This window comes from Lagenorhynchus albirostris, chromosome 7 (genome assembly GCF_949774975.1).
Source record: "Lagenorhynchus albirostris chromosome 7, mLagAlb1.1, whole genome shotgun sequence".
Taxonomy (NCBI): Eukaryota; Metazoa; Chordata; class Mammalia; order Artiodactyla; family Delphinidae; genus Lagenorhynchus; species Lagenorhynchus albirostris.
The window spans coordinates 102,917,165-102,934,657 of record NC_083101.1 but is presented as its reverse complement, the minus strand read 5'-3'; the positions used below and the strand labels follow the sequence as shown (position 1 = coordinate 102,934,657).

Sequence of the window (17,493 nt, the reverse complement as noted above, 5' to 3'; positions counted from 1 at the left end):
TGCACATCCCAAACATATACAACCTTCTCAGCAACTCTTCAGGCTGAAGATATAGAAATCACAGACCAGTTAAAAGAAATTGGTAGCTAAGGGGGGCTACAGACCTTTCCTATCATGGATTTCTGGAATATATTTTCCTACTTTTAAATCTAAAATGATGAACATGCTCCATTAAGTTAAAAACATGCAAATATGCAATACTTCCGGAATAACATAAGAAATTTGTGACAGTATCTCTGCGGACACAGAACCTGGGAGAATGGGGTAAGAGGGAGACATGCTTTCTAGGTATACCTCTTGTACTGTTTGTCTTTACCACTGTATATGTCTGTGTGTGTGTGTTTACATTAAATTCTGGTTAGTAAAATACAAAAATAATTGCCTTATGTTTGGTTTGTAAAAAAGATATGCAGACTAGATTTGCTTACTACAGTGGAGAAAGTCAGATGTAGATGTCGTCTGTATGAGAAGTACTAAAAAATGAAAGTTTTTTCTTTTGTAAATGGGAGTTTTTAATTGGCTCTAGAAATTTTTTTAAGAAACAGAATCCTACCTTGTCTCTCCTGTTTATTTTTTAGTTTATTAACTATTATTAGTTTTTCAAATTCAGTGTACAAGTCAGCAGTTTTTACTGTATTCACAGAATTTTGTGACCATCACCCCTATCTAGTTCCAGAACATTTTCATCACCCCTTAGAGAAACGCTGTACCTGTTGGCAGCCACTCTCCTTACTCCCACCCTTCACGAGCCCTAGCAACCACTAATTTACTTTCTGTCTCAATATATTTGCCTATTCTGGACATTTCATATATATGGAATCATGTAGTATGTGGATTCTGTGACTGGCTTCTTCACTTAGCATGCTTTCAAAGTTCATCCACGTTGCAGCAGGTATCAGTACTTCGTTCTTTTCTGTGGCTGTTTAATATTCTACCGTATGGCTACATCACCTTTTCTTTATGCATCACCAGGTGACAGACATTTGGTTTGTTTCTACTTTTGGGTTATTACGAATAATGTTGCTATAAACATTCGTGTTCAAGTTTTTGTAGACACAGGTTTTCAATTCTCTTAGATATATACCTAGGAGTAGAATTGCTGGGTTACACAGCAAATCGGTGTTTAACTTTTTAAGGAACTGCCAAATTTCAAATGAAGGTTTTGAAACACAGGATACAAAGGAAAGGGACAAAAGGGCTTGTAAACTACCACAAACATTTGCCTGGAGAAATCTCCAGTTATATTCATTAGTAAATTCAACTCATGACCATCTGAAAACACTGAAAGACATATTTATGTCTTAAAAAGACTTGAGACATGCTTAACAAGTATGTGTTAATAACAGAATGCTCCCAGAGTAGAACTGAGCATTCCCAACTTAAAGGACTATAATTCTAACAGTAAAGAAACTTCCAAATAACTTCAATTAGCTCTCACTTTATTTCCATGAGTCCTTGGGCATCAGTTACATAAATAAAATACAACACTTCAAAGTTATAGTGGGGTTTTCTTTCTAGTTGGTATAGGATTTTCTTACCATCATAGCTATAAATAACATATACAAACATCTCCATATGCCTTCAACCTACACCCGTGACAACTGTCATCTACTTTCACAGAATAAAGGCCCTCCAACTGATAACAGCTTATTTGCAGTTAACTCTTTCAAAAATGTGGAAAATGCTCATGTTATGAGCCCTCAGAATTAACACTACTACTTAATGTTATACACTACTAGTTTCTCTAAAGCATAAATATAGACATCTCATAAAAGAAAAAAAGAGACTTGAGATATATGTGATTCTTTGAGCAACCAAGTAGGTGTACTACAACACCATCTCAATATCAAGCAAAGTCAAGTCAACTTGGAAAAGGGGAAATGATTTACTACTCATATCCCAGAATTACCTATAAAAGTTTTACATACGATTAGTCAAGGATCTCCTGGTGACATGAACTGGTTAATACCAAAGGCTACAATGTGTTATGAAGAATGCTTACTGTAATAAAACTGACCTTCCTTAATATACCTAAGTGATGGACTCATGTCTTCTATTTCTCTCACATTCTCCAAAATATTGGGCACTCAAAAAGTACTTGTTGACTTGTAGATGAATACCTAAGGTCTCACCCTAGCACCATTCCCTATGAGAACCAGAGATTTAGATTTAATCAAATAGTATTTTTTTTTAAGCTGAACCACACAGAAGCAACGTGGGAGCCTAAAAACTAGAACAGTTTTACTAACTCATAATCTTAGATTAACATTGCTCAACTTCTTGGAGCTTCAGTGCCCTTGTGTACAAAATGACAATAATGTCTACCTCAAAGGCTATTGTTAAGAAACGCAACCTTGGTCATTCCTTATCTACGATTTCATTATAAAGAAATGCAATGCAGTTATCAAATTTTCCTATTATGGTGAAGACTTTGCCTAATTAAAGTACACACAAAACAACATACTGACTGTCTTTACTGTTAGTTTTACAGTAATGAAATGTGACTTACAAAATCTATGGGATTTTCTATTTTTAACCAGAAACTGCAAATGAGGTGAAACTTTGGTCAAAAATTTAGATTTTGCCTAACCTTATCCTGAAATAGCCTACAAAATAAAGTAACCCAGTTCTTGTCCTCAAACTGTTAATCTGGGATAACAGACTTGTATCACAGCAGTACCGATCTGTATTCTTTAATATCCTCTAATCTGATACTTTCATGTTCTGCTTAGGGTTCTTCCTGTCCACCTCCAATCACTTACAGAAAGTACTTATAGGATGTTCCTCCCCACAGAACCCCAGCTATATATAAAAAGGCTAGAAGTACACAATAGCTAAGAGGTGGAAACAAACTAAGTGTCTGTCAAAAAATGAATGGAAAAACAAAATGTGGTATATACATAAAATGAAAACAACCTTAAAAAAGGAAGGAAATCCTGTCACATGCTACAACATGGATGAACCTTGAGGATATGAAATAAGCCAGTCACAAAAAGGCAAATACTGTATGATTCCACATGTATGAGGTATTTGAACTAGTCAAATTCACAGAAACAGAAGGCACAGTGGTGGATACCAGGGCAGAGGAGAGAATGGGGAGTTGTTTAATGGGTCCAGTATCAGTTTTGCAAGATGAAGTTCTGGAGACCTGTTTCACAGTAATTTGAATACAGTTAGCACTACTGAACTGTACACTTAAAAATGGTCAAGATGGTAAACTTTATGTTTTTGTGTTTTTTTACAATGAAAAAAACATAAACACATTAGGGAGCTAAAAAGTACTTATCTGCTGCTAGACAAAAATAATTCTTGTCAAGGGGAAAAAAGAAGACTATGAGCAGTCCCTTCCCCACTACCAATTCTTATAACCATTTCTAATGTTGCATCCCTACATAAGGAATCTGACAAGAGTTACTGATTGCCTACAACAGCTTGTTTTCTTGAAATACAGCCTTCCCAATCTATTAGCCAACAGAAAATATTAAAGATTCCTCTTATGCTATCTTAAAAACACATCTACTCCAGGCCCACAAGACTCTCACCTTGTGGTAAACTGGGAAAGAAAAAAAAAAACAGACGTGGGGAAACACCAAAAAGGTTGTTTCCACTTTCATAGGCAGCTGACCAGAAGCTACAATGGCAATTTCTAAAAAGTAACATTGTTCCAGATTTTCAAATAATTTAAAAAATGTTCCCACCAATCCCTTTTACCAACTTCGGTTTCTCTCTTAATACAGACTACTGAAGAAGAATTTAGATTCCTTCTGAATGAAGTATAAACAAGCAATCAGATAAAAATCCAATATACTCTGTAATATTTTTACCCATGGTTAAGGAGACAGCAGTTTTTTAATTAAAAAAAAAAATCAAGATGGGAATACACTAAAGCTGTCAGGTCCAGTTAGAAGATTCATCCCTCTAATATTATATCAGTAACAGTAAGTACTAACAAGATTCCTAAGAAAGAATACCCTTTTAATAGTCTAAAAACTATCGTTACCATATAAAATATCCTTGACTCCTCCAACTTAACCATATAGGCATATAATCACAGACAAATTTTTAGATTGAAGCAGAGGTTCTTAAACAGGGTCATTGTTCCATGAACCCCCTTGAACTGGATAAAAGAGATCACTCAAGGACTTCAGAAAAGAAAATTCCAGTTGATATCTGAACATTCAGAGAGAAAGTCAACCTATAGAAACTAAAATTACAAGAGCCTGACCCTTGGTATAGTGGCACACAGAAGCACTCAATAATGAATTGCCAGGAATTCCACATATGCCACAGGCAAAGATCTAGATGACATTTTAATCAGCTACAGCTAACACTAACTAAAAATGTCCATATTAATAAAAAATTAGCTATTTTTAAAATAAACTCAATGTTTATTTAAAAATGTTTAAATGTTTAAACATGGATGGAAAATTGGTAAAGCTAGCTTTAAAAGTCCTACATACTTTGACAATTTTTTTAAAAGGGTAGAAAAGTAGCCACAAAAAAACCCTGAAAATACTAAGCAATAAATAGTTGATACTGCATTCTTCAAATGGGAAACTCAGCAACTATTTAAATATAGAATTATGCTGCATTTTAAAGTAGAATTTAAAGAAAAACACTGTTCCTCTCCTTTCCTCCCTTTAGTGGTTAAGAGTTGAAAATAGTTACCATGCCAATTCTGTGACTTTCTTACAAGAAAAAAGTAACACATCAAACCACTACATGTCGGGTTCAAAATAAAACACAATGTCAAGGGCACCAACTCATTTCTAATGACCAGGCAGCCAACCCAGAAATGGCACTAGACTAGGCTTTAAGGAATTTAGTATTCCTACATTAAGTATTAATGATAGCTGGACCTCAGCAGAGATAGTGGGAAAAGCCCTGAAAAACTGAAAGCAGATTTAATTTGGTACCTAAAGAACAGCAAGGGAGTAAGTAGGCTGAAACAATCTGAAGTCATAGGAAAGCTTTAAATACACATGCACAAAAGCAGCACTTTATGATTCTTTCTGATCACTTATAGTTCATGATTTTTTTTTTGTTTGTTTGCGGTACGCGGGCCTCTCACTGCTGTGACCTCTCCCGTTGCGGAGCACAGGCTCCGGACGCACAGGCTCAGCGGCCATGGTTCACGGTCCTAGCCGCTTCGCGGCATGTGGGATCTTCCCGGACCGGGGCACGAACCTGCGTCCCCTGCGTTGGCAGGCAGACTCCCAACCACTGCGCCACCAGGGAAGCCCCCATGAGATTCTTTTAAAGCAATAGAACAATGAAATTAACAGACTAAGCCCACAGTTGTGAGGTATTTCTGGATGGCAGGATTTCCTTATACTATTAAAATCTGAAGACCTCAAAGATATTTTAAATTTTCAAATACTTACTTATTTAAAAATGTAATAAGCGGGGACTTCCCTGGTGGCACAGTGGTTGAGAAGCTGCCTGCCAATGCAGGGGACACGGGTTCGATCCCTGGTTCGGGAGGATCCCACATGCCCCAGAGCAACTAAGCCCATGCGCCACAACTACTGAAGTCTGGGCGCCCTAGAGCCCACGTGTGGCAACTACTGAAGCCCGCATGCCTAGAGCCCATGCTCCACAACAAGAGAAGCCACTGCAGTGAGAAGCCCATGCACCACAACGAAGAGTAGCCCCCACTCGCCGCAACTAGAGAAAAGCCCACGTGCAGCAACGAAGACCCAAAGCAGCCAAAAACTAAGAATGTAATAAAAAGCCCTACACATTAACAAAAAAGTTATAAAAAGAAAAAAAGAGACTATTGCCCCCCCCCAAAAAAAATCAGTGAGAAGAATGGCATTGTTTTACATTGCTGCAAATCTTTTTAATGTCTGACTTAACAGAAGATGCTGAGGTTCTCTTAATTGCTTCTGCATCCAACATACTACACTATGTTGTGTAGGTTAAATATATGAAGAAATCCAGTCTTAGGTATGTAGTTGGGAAGGGAGGAATAGTTTCCTTTTTTTTTTAAATAGATGTTGACTGTTTTTTTAAGCTTTATTTATTAAATTTTATTTATTTTTGGCTGTGTCGGGGCTTAGTTGCAGCCTGTGGGATCTTCCGTTGCAGCACACAGCCTTCTCTATAGTTGTGGCGTGCAGGTTTTCTCTTCTCTAGTTGTGGCGCACAGGCACCAGGGCGCGTGGGCTCTGTAGTTTGCAGCACACAGGCTCTAGTTGAGGCTCGCTAGCTCAGTAGTTCTGGTGCAAGGGCTTAGTTGCCCCGAGGCATGTGGGATCTTAGTTCCCTGACCAGGGAGCAACCTGTGTCCCCAGCATTGTAAGGCAGATTCTTTACCACTGGACCACCAGGGAAGTCCTGGGAGGAATAGTTTAATAGGCTTTTCAGGTACTACGGATATCTCTTTGATACTACAGCAAAACTCAACACGTGATAGTTTCTTAAAGGTTTGTGGAGTCTGAAACCATACCAGTTGTCTGTTATATTAGAATCCAATGTTCTATCTTGCACTTTTACTTATGCATAACTTTTTAGCATCACAAGCATTGGCCATTCAGTTATGCAGATTTTCCAAATGTTGACACATTTCATTACACAGTATTAAAAATCACAATCATTAATATTACTACTGATCTCATCTGAAATATCTGTAAGTATTCAGAAGTTATCAAGCTCAGGAGATACACGTTTTCCAAAACTTAGAGTTTTGCTTGAAAGCTCAGATTTTATCACGGGCAACAAATACTGTCCATTGAGGTAACAGATTCACCGTTCATTTGAGAAAATGTCTGCCAAATATACAAGTCTGAGTAGTTTGTCAGTAGCTCCTTCTAGTAAAAATAATGTTCCATGAAAAGAGCAACTACTTCAGCTTGAAACAAATAATTGCACCCATACTTTTCCTTCAACCACTGTACTCTGTCTGGTCTATAACAGAATGGTATAAGTGTACTTTCCATTCTGTCAAACAGAATGTTCAACACACATGTACTCAAGAGTCAAGACTTTCAATAGCAGAGACTTGACAAAATTAATTTTTACTGTTTCATCAAAGACATTACGTAAAACTGGCATTTTAAAACTGCTGGTACATGGCAATGAAGATTACCATGACTACTGGTACCATTTGGTGCCAAGGCCTTGATACATGCTAAGTTGCCTGCAGATTTACCAACCCTTACTTTTGTACCATTGGTGCAAATGTCAACACAGTGAAAAAGGCAAATATTATCATGAAAATAGTTTCAACTTCAGAGACGTTCTGACACAGTTGAGGGGTTGCCAGACCACACGTCAAAATGGAATAAATGATCGCTGTTTTGACAGTGGTTACAGACCCCCTGTGACCAGAAAAATGCACCTACGTACAAGCACACACATTACAACTTTACATACAACATCAGAAGGTTCAAAAACCCCTTATCGAATGTCCTAGCTTAAGAATTCCATTAGCAGAAGATTCAGTAAATCTCCAAGTTGGATTTAATTACTTCAAAACAACAATAATCTGCTTGGCATTACAAATAAACTCTAAACAAGTCACATTCCAACAACCTCAAACACCTTCACCTAAACTAAAAGAAGGAGCTCAAGTTTTTAAGTAAATAAAATTACATTAGGGAAATTTAAAGGTTTGAGGTAAGAATCCCAGCTCTACCACCTGCTCAAGGATACAGTTAGTAAACTAGCCTTCCTAGCCGAGTTTCCTGTCTCTATGGAAAAACAACAGCATCTATTTATTTCAAAGATTAATAACAATATCAATAAAGCACCTAAAACAGTACCTGGCACATAATTGAGAAATCTAATTTATATATTACCAGACTTTACTTCTCTTTCCTTCTACTAAGGAAGCAACTTGCAGACCTTTGATTACTCAATTTTAATTTCCATTATCACCTAAGAGAAGGGAAAAGAGACTGTAATTGAGAATATTAGCTAAAACATCTATCTCCAACCCTTTAATTTTCCTATTTAACAGCATAAGAAGCTTAAAATAAAGTTTACCTTTCTTCCTGCAACTCAACTAGGCAAATATAGATGTATAAATACGTAATATACGGTAATCTTTTTACTGATTTAATAAAATTAATTCTTTCCTTCAGTCTCTCATCATTCTGCTTATTCCACAATCTTCAAAAATTTTAAAATATAGTTCACTAAAAGAGAGTACTAAAAAATACCTAAGTGTAATTTTTGGTTTATTTTAGTAACCTGAGACAAAATACCATTATCTCTTATAATTTTTTTTTTTACCAATAAAGGGGTAAGAAAAAATTTTTAGCATCTTAAAAGAAAACAAGGATACTGCCTAATACTAGATAAATATGATCATTCATGTTATTTAATGGGCGAAGTTACACTACTTTAAGTGATGGTACTGCATTAGTACCAGACTTCTGTCAGCAGTAATGCTAGTGCTGAGAGAAAGATGTGTGACATGTGAAACAAGGTAAGAATGTTAACTAATACCTTTGCTATGAGTCATTACGTTTTGGAATACAGCTGATGTGCCAATATTCTGAATTTTGCAAAAAATAGGGTTCTACTATTTTCTTCTACAAATTGACCCTAGTGCCTAAATCGAACATGCATACTACTCTAAGAAACACAGAACACAAATGATCTTAAAATCTATTTATATTGTAGCATAAAACATACTGAATGGATTTAAAACCCTCAAATTTTGTGTGATACCCCAAAGATTATTTGCTTCTCAAATTTTATTTATGTCCTTATTCGGGGAGTATTTAGACTCTCCCAATGAAAGTTTTTTTTCCAAGAACCAGTCCACAAGTCTAAGTCCAAAAATAAACAGGAAGCAGTGCTGAAAAAGATGCAATACATCTGGATCCAAGTTTCACTGACTTCATGTAATAAAATCATACCCTAAAATAATATCCTATAAAAGAAAGTTTAAGAATGTCAAATATGGAGATGAGGAAAATTATACTTACATTAATTAATGAAAATAATAAAAATTTATTATTTAATACTTAATATTAAATAGTGAAAATTTGCATTAAAATAATTAAAATAACCAATATTGGTTAATTTTTCCTTATCTTTCACCCAAAATTACACACTTCAGATTATCCAAGTGTATTTGAATTTTTAATAATTTTATTTTCACAAGTAAAATTTGAACAAATTAACAAATTATCAGAATTGCTACTGCAAAAAATCATGAGGAAAAATTCCTTACTGTTTCACATTAAAATGATGCACTTGGTTTTCTAGTTTGTTGAATCTAGATTTTAAAAACAAAACCAATAATATCTCTATTAGTAAATAACAAAGAACTGGGAAGGAGTCAAGTCATGCCAAGTTATAAATGGGACAGCACTGGCCACATGTTGATGTTGGGTGATGGGAGTTCATTATACTATTCCATCTTCTTCCTGTAATGTTCAAAATCTCCATAATGAAGTTTTTTTAAAAATTCAAAAAGAACTAGGCAAATTAAAAAACAGGCAATTATTAGCTTCAGGGAAAATGAAGGGATGCACAAGAAATGAGCAACACTACAGTGTAGTACAGCTCAGTAGAGAACATCTGCATCCTCGTAACAATGTAAGCACTGACTTCTAATTTAACCACAACATGTGATGTAACGCTGGGGCAAACGCACAAAAACGTCAACAGCTTAATCTTCATCTACCATGGAAGGAAGTCAATTGAAAATGTATAAAATTGAAAGAAACAAATATAATTTATTCACAAAAAATGTAATTAAGCCCAAGGGAAACAGCTAGAAGAAGGGTTCAACATAATTGCCTTTAGGAGAAGGGCTAAGGAGGATTAGGGAGTGAGTGTAGAAGGGATTGCCATTTTTCATTCTAAACCCTTTAGCATAGTATGGGATTTTTTAAAAACCTTTTTCATTGTGAAGTCTAACAAATACAGAAAATCAAAATCAAAACAACAATCTTCAGGTTAATCAGTTATTACAAACATTTGTACAACCACCATCCAGGTCAATTTGCCACCCCATGAGCCTTCCCAGAACCCCTGGCAATCACAACTGCCTATCACTGCTTAACGATAACCACTATCCTGGCTTTTACAGTTAATTACTTTGTAGCTATTCTTTATAGAGTTTTACCAGCTTCATATGTGTCTCTAAATCTATGGTTTAATTCTAAATGTTTTTGAACTTTACATCTGTGGAATCAAAGAATATGTATAAAACATACACATACCATTTTCCTCACTTTGGCTGATGAGAAGTTTTTAATAGCCTTTAAAGACAATTGCCCAGTTTCCTCATTCTCCTACTCTCCCTTACTCATCATAAATATTCAAGTAATAACAATAGCTAAACCCTTATTATGTGCTGGGTTTCTGTTTTAGGAATATTAACTCATTTAATCATCAAAACAAAATCCTAAGACAAGTTTTACTGTCATCCTCATTTTACAGAGGGGGAAAACAGGCACAAAAGGTTGAGTTAACTTGCCCAAGATCACACAGCTAGTAGGTGACTGGGCAGGATTCAAACCATGGACTTTGTGCTCTGACCTACCTTCTCATGCGAGAATAGCTATCGATAAAGGAAAAACTAAAAGTACAGGATATGATAAAATGTTATTACTGTAAACTATGAAGGTTAAAATAAAAACTACATGAGAATGATTTTAGTGCCTCATCCTTCTCCCAAACAATTAGCTACATCAAAGGTAAACTACTTAAAGTGCCTGAAGAGCCGTGTGTGCATAGAATAAGTACCCCAACACAGGCTGTAACTGTCCTGAAGGGCTTACATGGGCCAAAAAGACAATGAGAGTATCTGATCAAATGTCAAAATTCTGTCTTAGTTCTGTAATGTTATTTAAGGAAAAATTCTAAGCCTTGAGTAACTAAGTCCACTGTCTTATTTTTAAATTAAGGCCCCAGAAAGTCTAACATCTCAAACAATTTAACTTACCAGTAATAATAATGTGAGGCTGTCTCTCTTCTAAGACATCTTTGAGAGTTAACAAGATTAAGAGTACAAGAACAACCGAAATCACCTACTCCAGTTCTGTTTTCTTAAGGCTAAGCATACTGGAACTCAGAGGAGTACTTACCAGAAGTGACATATACTAGTCTGTCGCTAGGATAGAAACCCAAGGTCTCCTCGCTTCTTTCTACTACACGGCTATATACCATCAGTCCACTTACAAAGCTGCCAAGTAAATAAACTCATGATTGCCAAAAGTATGTCTCAGTCATGCTACCTTTCACCCATACTTGTCCCCCTTCATAACCTCATTATAGTAAATTTTCTTCCTCCATTCAATAAATACTGGATACCTACTGTGTTCCAGGCTTTCTCTTAAGCATAGCAGTTTATATACAGAATGTCCCACATACAGCTTACAGTACAACAGTAGAGGTTTGGGGTACTAATATTACAAATACAAAGTGCTACGAAGGTAGATTCTTAAAATACTCCCAAAAAAGGGAGATGAGTAAAAGGGTTACAGGCATGACCTGAAGGATAAGTATGATTCTGATAAGAGAACTGTGGCAGGAGTATCAGGCCTTCCAAGGTAGGAACAGCAAAAAAAAAAAAAAAAAAAAATCACGAAGTCCCCAAAGTAAGAGTGTACAGGACTTGTGTGAAGAACTGTATCCATTTAGCTGGATCGTAAACCACACTAGCAAATAAACTTAGAGAAGTAGGGGCCATACCAGTGAGAAGTCTCACATTCTATACTAAAATATCTGAATGTAATTCGTAAGCCTGTGGATACAGTGACCACTAAAGATTTCTGAGGAAAATAAAACTGGGACGGCATTTAAGATTAACTTAGAAGCAAAACATGACAAGAAGCAGGGAATCATTTAGGAAGTTAGAGCAATCCTGATGAGAGATACTGAGAACCTTAACCAAGGTAAAAGTGGGTATGGAAAGAAGATTAAAGCATTACAGAAGTAAAAAGAGTATGCCATGACAGCTGAATACATGTAGGAGGGGAAAGACAATTTGGTGCCTTTGATGGAAAAGAACTTAGGATGTACTGTTAACAGAAAACAGGCAAGCTAAACTAAAGGTTGAGCCAGATGTAACCCATTTAGAGATTATAATCTAAACCAAGGGGGAAATGTATTAATCTTACTTTATTTCAGAAAAGTAAACCTTCTCTTAGTAAAATAAACATAATAGACTATGATGTGCAAACTACAGTATGCAAAAAACCCAAATTAAAGCTGCATAATTTGAAAATTGGGTGCTTTTTATACTTATTGCATTTGCATAGACATAGGTACTAAAATAAATCATGTTTCTATTAAAATATACATACCAAGCTTCAGCATAAGATACTAGGAATGCACTGTATGTTAAAAGTAATATTTAACAACCACAGATGAAAATTATTTAATGAATCAGTTGCAAAATGCAGTTACTAAATATTAGCAGAAGAAAGTTACCACTGATCCATCATACATGTCACAAACTATCATTTGGTTCAGTTAAGTTTGGAATCATCAATTTCTTCTGATTAAATCAAATGCATGTGGTCTTTGCCTGTTTAACAGTGAACTACGCACAGGGTTTGTATTCTAGACACCTTGGAGCCCTAGTGCTCAGCATTTAGGAGGCCCCTAGAAGATCTTTGATAAAGGGAATAAATGGACATCAACAAAGGAATGTTTTTCAAGTATACAGCACTTTCATAACTTGGCAAGTATTACACAACAGCACAGAACTAATGATCCAATATCTGAGTGCCTACTGTTCAATAGGTAATGGAATTACAAAATGAGTAACACATGACTCCTCCCTTCAACTTAGGATTTATTTCTCTGAACAAGCCAAACACCACAGGCTTCATCAGAAGACCCTGATTTATACTATTTGTATGACCATCAGTGAGTCTCTTAACTGCTTTAAGCTTCCAGTTTCTCAGCTGAAAAACAGATGAGGATTCAATAGAAAGAAATGTGAGAGTGCTCTGTATCAGAAGTACGATGTATGCCAGTTGGCTCCCCACACAATTCAGCAAACTGATCAGGTACTTAATTAAGAATGACATTCAGGACTTCCCTGGTGGCACAGTGGTGAAGAATCAGCCTGCCAATGTAGGAGACACGGGTTCGAGCCCTGGTCCGGCAAGACCCCACATGCCGCGGGGCAACTATGCCCGTGCGCTACAACTACTGAGCCTGCGCTCTAGAGCCTGCGAGTCACAACTACTGAGCCCGCGTGCCACAACTACTGAAGGCTGCGGGCCTAGAGCCCGTGCTCCACAACAAGAGAAGCCACAGCAATGAGAAGCCTGCGCACCGCTACGAAGAGTAGCCCCCGCTCGCCGCAACTAGAGAAAACCCGTGCGCAGCAACGAAGACCCAACGCAGCCAAAATTTTAAAAATATAAATAAATTTTAAAATTAAAAAAAAAAAACAAAAACGAGTAACACTGACACAAGCAAATCCAAGCATTCAACTGGCTCAACACAAGGCCATCATCCTACCGTGGCCTTGGAAAAACCCTCAAAACAAACAGTACACTGACCATAAGTCAGAAATAGGATCTTATTATGAGGACAACACAATCTAGAGACAGATAATTTATAAATTTTCACTAGACAAATTTTTGAAAATTAAAAGTACATATTTTAATTATCTGAGTATTAGAAAATTCCTACTGTAATTCAAACACACAATACTATTAAAATTCAAACTTTAACATTTCTGAACAATGAAATAATAAAACTACTTTATTGAATATAATGTCTCCTCCATCTCAAGACTTCCTCCATCTAAGACCATCTCAAATGAATGTAAAATCCTAGAGTTTCAAAACTAGAATTTTGAAATACACTAATAAACAAATCTGGGGGAAAACTAAAGCCCTTCCACTGATCAAATCCAGCTTCAAAATACACAACAATAAGCTCTCCAGAAGACATGCTATATATCTATAACACCGTTATTTTCTTATCCACCTAAGTTAATCTTTATAAGACAATTAAATGCATCATTTGAGCCAGCATTTCTTCACAGAATATGCCAATCAACACCACACTCTCATAGTAGGCAAGTCCAAAAAAACTAAAAATCTCCCCTCAAAATGGAAGATGCCATCAAGAATATTTCTGAGCTAAATATTGATGGCACCTAGTTCAACTAAATTATCTAAAAGCAGTGTACAACCATGAAAATGCATCACCATTTATTTGTATGTGAAATTTACACAGCAAGGACACCTTTACCGCATGGACCTTAGATTTTTCTTGTGACGGTTTTATATATATCATCATCTAGTGCTCCTTATTTTATTCAGGAAAAAATAATAATAAAACACGGCATAAGTAATAAAAGATTTAAGATTATCTTCCAGAAAGGTGACTTTTAAAACTGTTCTTTCCCTGCTTGGACAACAAACATAAAATGTTCTTAAACTAGAACAGACTCAGCTGAAAGGAAATCCTTCAGCAACAGAGATTTTGGAAAGATTCTATATCCAAATTCTGCATTATTAAATGCTTTCTTACCTTCTGCTACATCATCATCTACTGCTCCTTTCACCTGAGAAAAACACCACTGAATATCATTCCCTCCTCCAGCTCCTGGAAAAAGAAAACATACCAATTAAAACTGAGTCCTACTCATGTTTACTCTCATAAACAGAGATGGCATCCATAGTTGGCATGATACTAACAGCGTGGTACTGCCCACACATACAACCACCACCCCACAGCACTAATTTGGAAAAAGGTTAGTCCCCAATAGTTGGTACTGCATTAAAAAAGAGAGAGAGATTCCAGGTCTGAAATATTTAAAGGCCATGTACTATCGTTACCACTGTACATCAGTTCAAAAGTTCCCTTCCATTTTCCCTTCCCCTCAAACACAGTAAAAGCCTTACTTCAAGCAAGACCTACCAGAAAAAAGTAAATACCAAAAGTTAAAGAGTTTTCCTTTAAGGCTACAAAAGGCGGCAGGAGAGTTAATAAGGTTAAGCTACCATAAAACACGGAACGAAGAGAAAACTTCAGGAACATTACTGCCTGGGTGAGGAGCGATGATTCATATGAACCCTATCACCACAGCGCACATACAGCAAACACAACATCACCACCCATTTCTTTGCAGTTCATTACCAGCAAATCACTGGCTCCAGAGAGGAAAAGAAACTGAATTGAATGTTGGTGAAGAGATTGCCAAAAGGAAGCTTGGTTTGCCTCCCTTCACCTAATCCGTCAGAATCCAAAGGACCTGGCAAAGAATTAATTTCGCTCATTTGTCATCATCTTGTGCAGAACAATTTTAATTTCACTTAATCATTCAACAAGGCCAAAAAGCAACTTATGCATAGCAAACCCTAAGTCAATCCAATATGTTAACTTTTTTACAGGTTTAATTATCTATCTAAATATTGATAAAAGCACGGAAAACTGGTTTAGTCCCTGAATGTTTCCATTTCACTGCCAAGCAGGGAGGGGGCAATGTCCTGGATCTATGGAGAAAGAAACTGAATCTAGATCTAGGACTGATTCTACTAGATGAAGGAAGATATTCAGCAACACCAAAATATACAAAAATCATCCTCGAAGCAATTACCTTTCTCTTCCTTCACCTCCATTCCTTGCTAAATATTCCAACCTGGTTTTCTCTCTGCATCTCCCCCCCTCCGCCCCAAGCTTTTACCTAAATCTCTCTCCTCTTGGCTATTTATATCTCTGAGCTCCACAACTATTTTAACTAACTCCATGAAACCCTTTTGGGAAAAGGACATCTGCACAAAAGCTAACATGCAAAACGGAAAGTTAAAATTACATTTTTCACGCAACTCGCTGTATTAGAGGCCTTGCACTCTTTGGACCTAAAGGGTGAAAAAAAAACGAAAGGGAGATGGTTCCAGACAAAAAAAAAAATTCAGGCTTACAGTCTCAAAAATATACGTACCCACAGTGGAAAGAAATACACGTTATGTCCCCATTGTATTTCAACTTATAAAGCACTCTTCCTTCTCAGTGCAAAATATATTTGTAGGAACACCCAAAAAGGCTTGCAGCAGAGAGAAACATAGGAACTAAAGGAAGGAAGAGCCGCAGAAAAGCCCCCTGGGGGGGCGGGGGCGGAGGTTCCACCGGGCTCCCAAGCGCAGGGACGAATCGGCACTCGCCCCTACCCCGCCCCACCCACGCCTTACCCCTCAGCTCGCCGGCACACACCCCACCCCCACCCATGCCCAGGCTCCAGCCCTCCAGTTCAAAGCCATTTCGATACCACAGCGACCACTCGCCTCTCCAGAACCCGCCCCACCCCCACCCCAGCCCACTTGACCAATTCCCTGAAATCCCAGGGGTGCCCCGTGGCTCTCCGAGAGGCGCAAGCAGTCGCTAGGGGGTGATGGAGGGAGGAGGAAGGAAGCGGTGCCTTGTCAGTGGAGAGGGTGATTTCTCCTTTACCTGCCATGTTGCGCTGCAAATGGTGACCCTGCTGGGTTCCTCGGGGTCTCCGCTTCCTGAACTCACCCCCCTCACCTGGGGATGGGGGGGTAGAGAGGGCGGATGGCGGCGGATGGCACCTGTGGGGGGAGGGGGCGGGGGTCGGGGGAGAAGGAAGGAGGGGCTGGCAAACCAGCCGGCGGGATGGTGGATTTCACTCTTGGTCTTCCCCACTCTTGCTCCTTCTCCAGCGGCGGCGGCGGCGGCTACGACAGCGACGGCGGCGGCGGCAGCGGCAGGGCAGGCGACTCCACTTTCAAAATGGCGCCGGCTGGCCTGGCCAGTGACGTCACCAGGAGGGCGGAGCCGCAGGCCTGGGCCGGAGGGGCGGGGCGGGGCGAGGGCTGGAGCGAGGAGCGGAGGGGGAGGGGCGGGGAGCGGCCCGGCGGGCTCCTGGCCCCGCCCCTTCCCGCCTCGCCCCGCCCCTTCCCGCCTCGCCCCGCCTGCTGCGTCCCCTCCGGCCTGGCCCGCGCGCTCCCTGTCTCAGGCGGTTACACCTCTGCCCGCCCTGCCAGTCCCAGTCCGAGGTCCTGCTGCACATCGGCGCCCACACAGTCGCGCCAGTGCCTGGACTCTGGGGCCGGCTCAGTGGTCCAGTTAACGTGGTCGCTCGTAGAGATTGGTGGGGTTTTGTGTCTTTGCAGAGAATACCCGTACTGTATCGCTACTTAAAATAATGACACTGCGGGGCAGCCCCGCGGCCAGTGAAATACAGGGACGGTAGCGCTGACTCGTTGCTCAGCCAAGGTGAAAGTTCGCGGATCTGAGGAGGACGTAGCTGGGCTGGTGCCATCTGGGTGAATTAAATTACCTTCTCATGGGCCCTGGAACTGAGGCGAGAGCCCTTGGCAAAGGAAGGCAGTTAAGAATGGTTTCAAAAAAGAAAACTCAGTTTGCTAGCAGCAGAATATGCCCGAAAGGGTGGCCCAGGTCTGTCCGGCCAAAAGTGTAGAAATAGTAGTTAAGATAGGCTCTGAAGCCAGGATGCCAAATGCTGACTCCACGCACGAGATGAGGGTAACAATCCTACCTTATAGAATTGTTTCGAAGATTAAATGACTTAATTTG

General features: G+C 38.7%; 1 protein-coding gene across 5 annotated transcripts in view; it reads right to left on the bottom strand.

Moving 5' to 3' along the window:
* PPP2R2A (protein phosphatase 2 regulatory subunit Balpha) overlaps positions 1-16,656 on the bottom strand; it is an 83,449-nt gene extending 66,793 nt beyond the window's left edge. For 2 of the 5 annotated variants that reach the window (XM_060155708.1, XM_060155705.1), the window contains exons 1-3: positions 16,387-16,654; positions 15,752-15,797; positions 14,467-14,541 (exon numbers count right to left, since the gene is read on the bottom strand). Coding sequence is in view for 1 of the 5 variants with exons in the window: in XM_060155703.1 (XP_060011686.1) it covers positions 14,467-14,541; positions 16,387-16,393 (82 nt within the window). In the remaining 4 variants the exon portion in view is untranslated. Of the gene's footprint in view, positions 1-14,466; positions 14,542-15,751; positions 15,798-15,880; positions 16,018-16,386 lie in introns of those variants that run through there. The other 3 variants (XM_060155706.1, XM_060155704.1, XM_060155703.1) reach the window with 2 other exon arrangements.
* Positions 16,657-17,493: the final 837 nt, after the last annotated feature.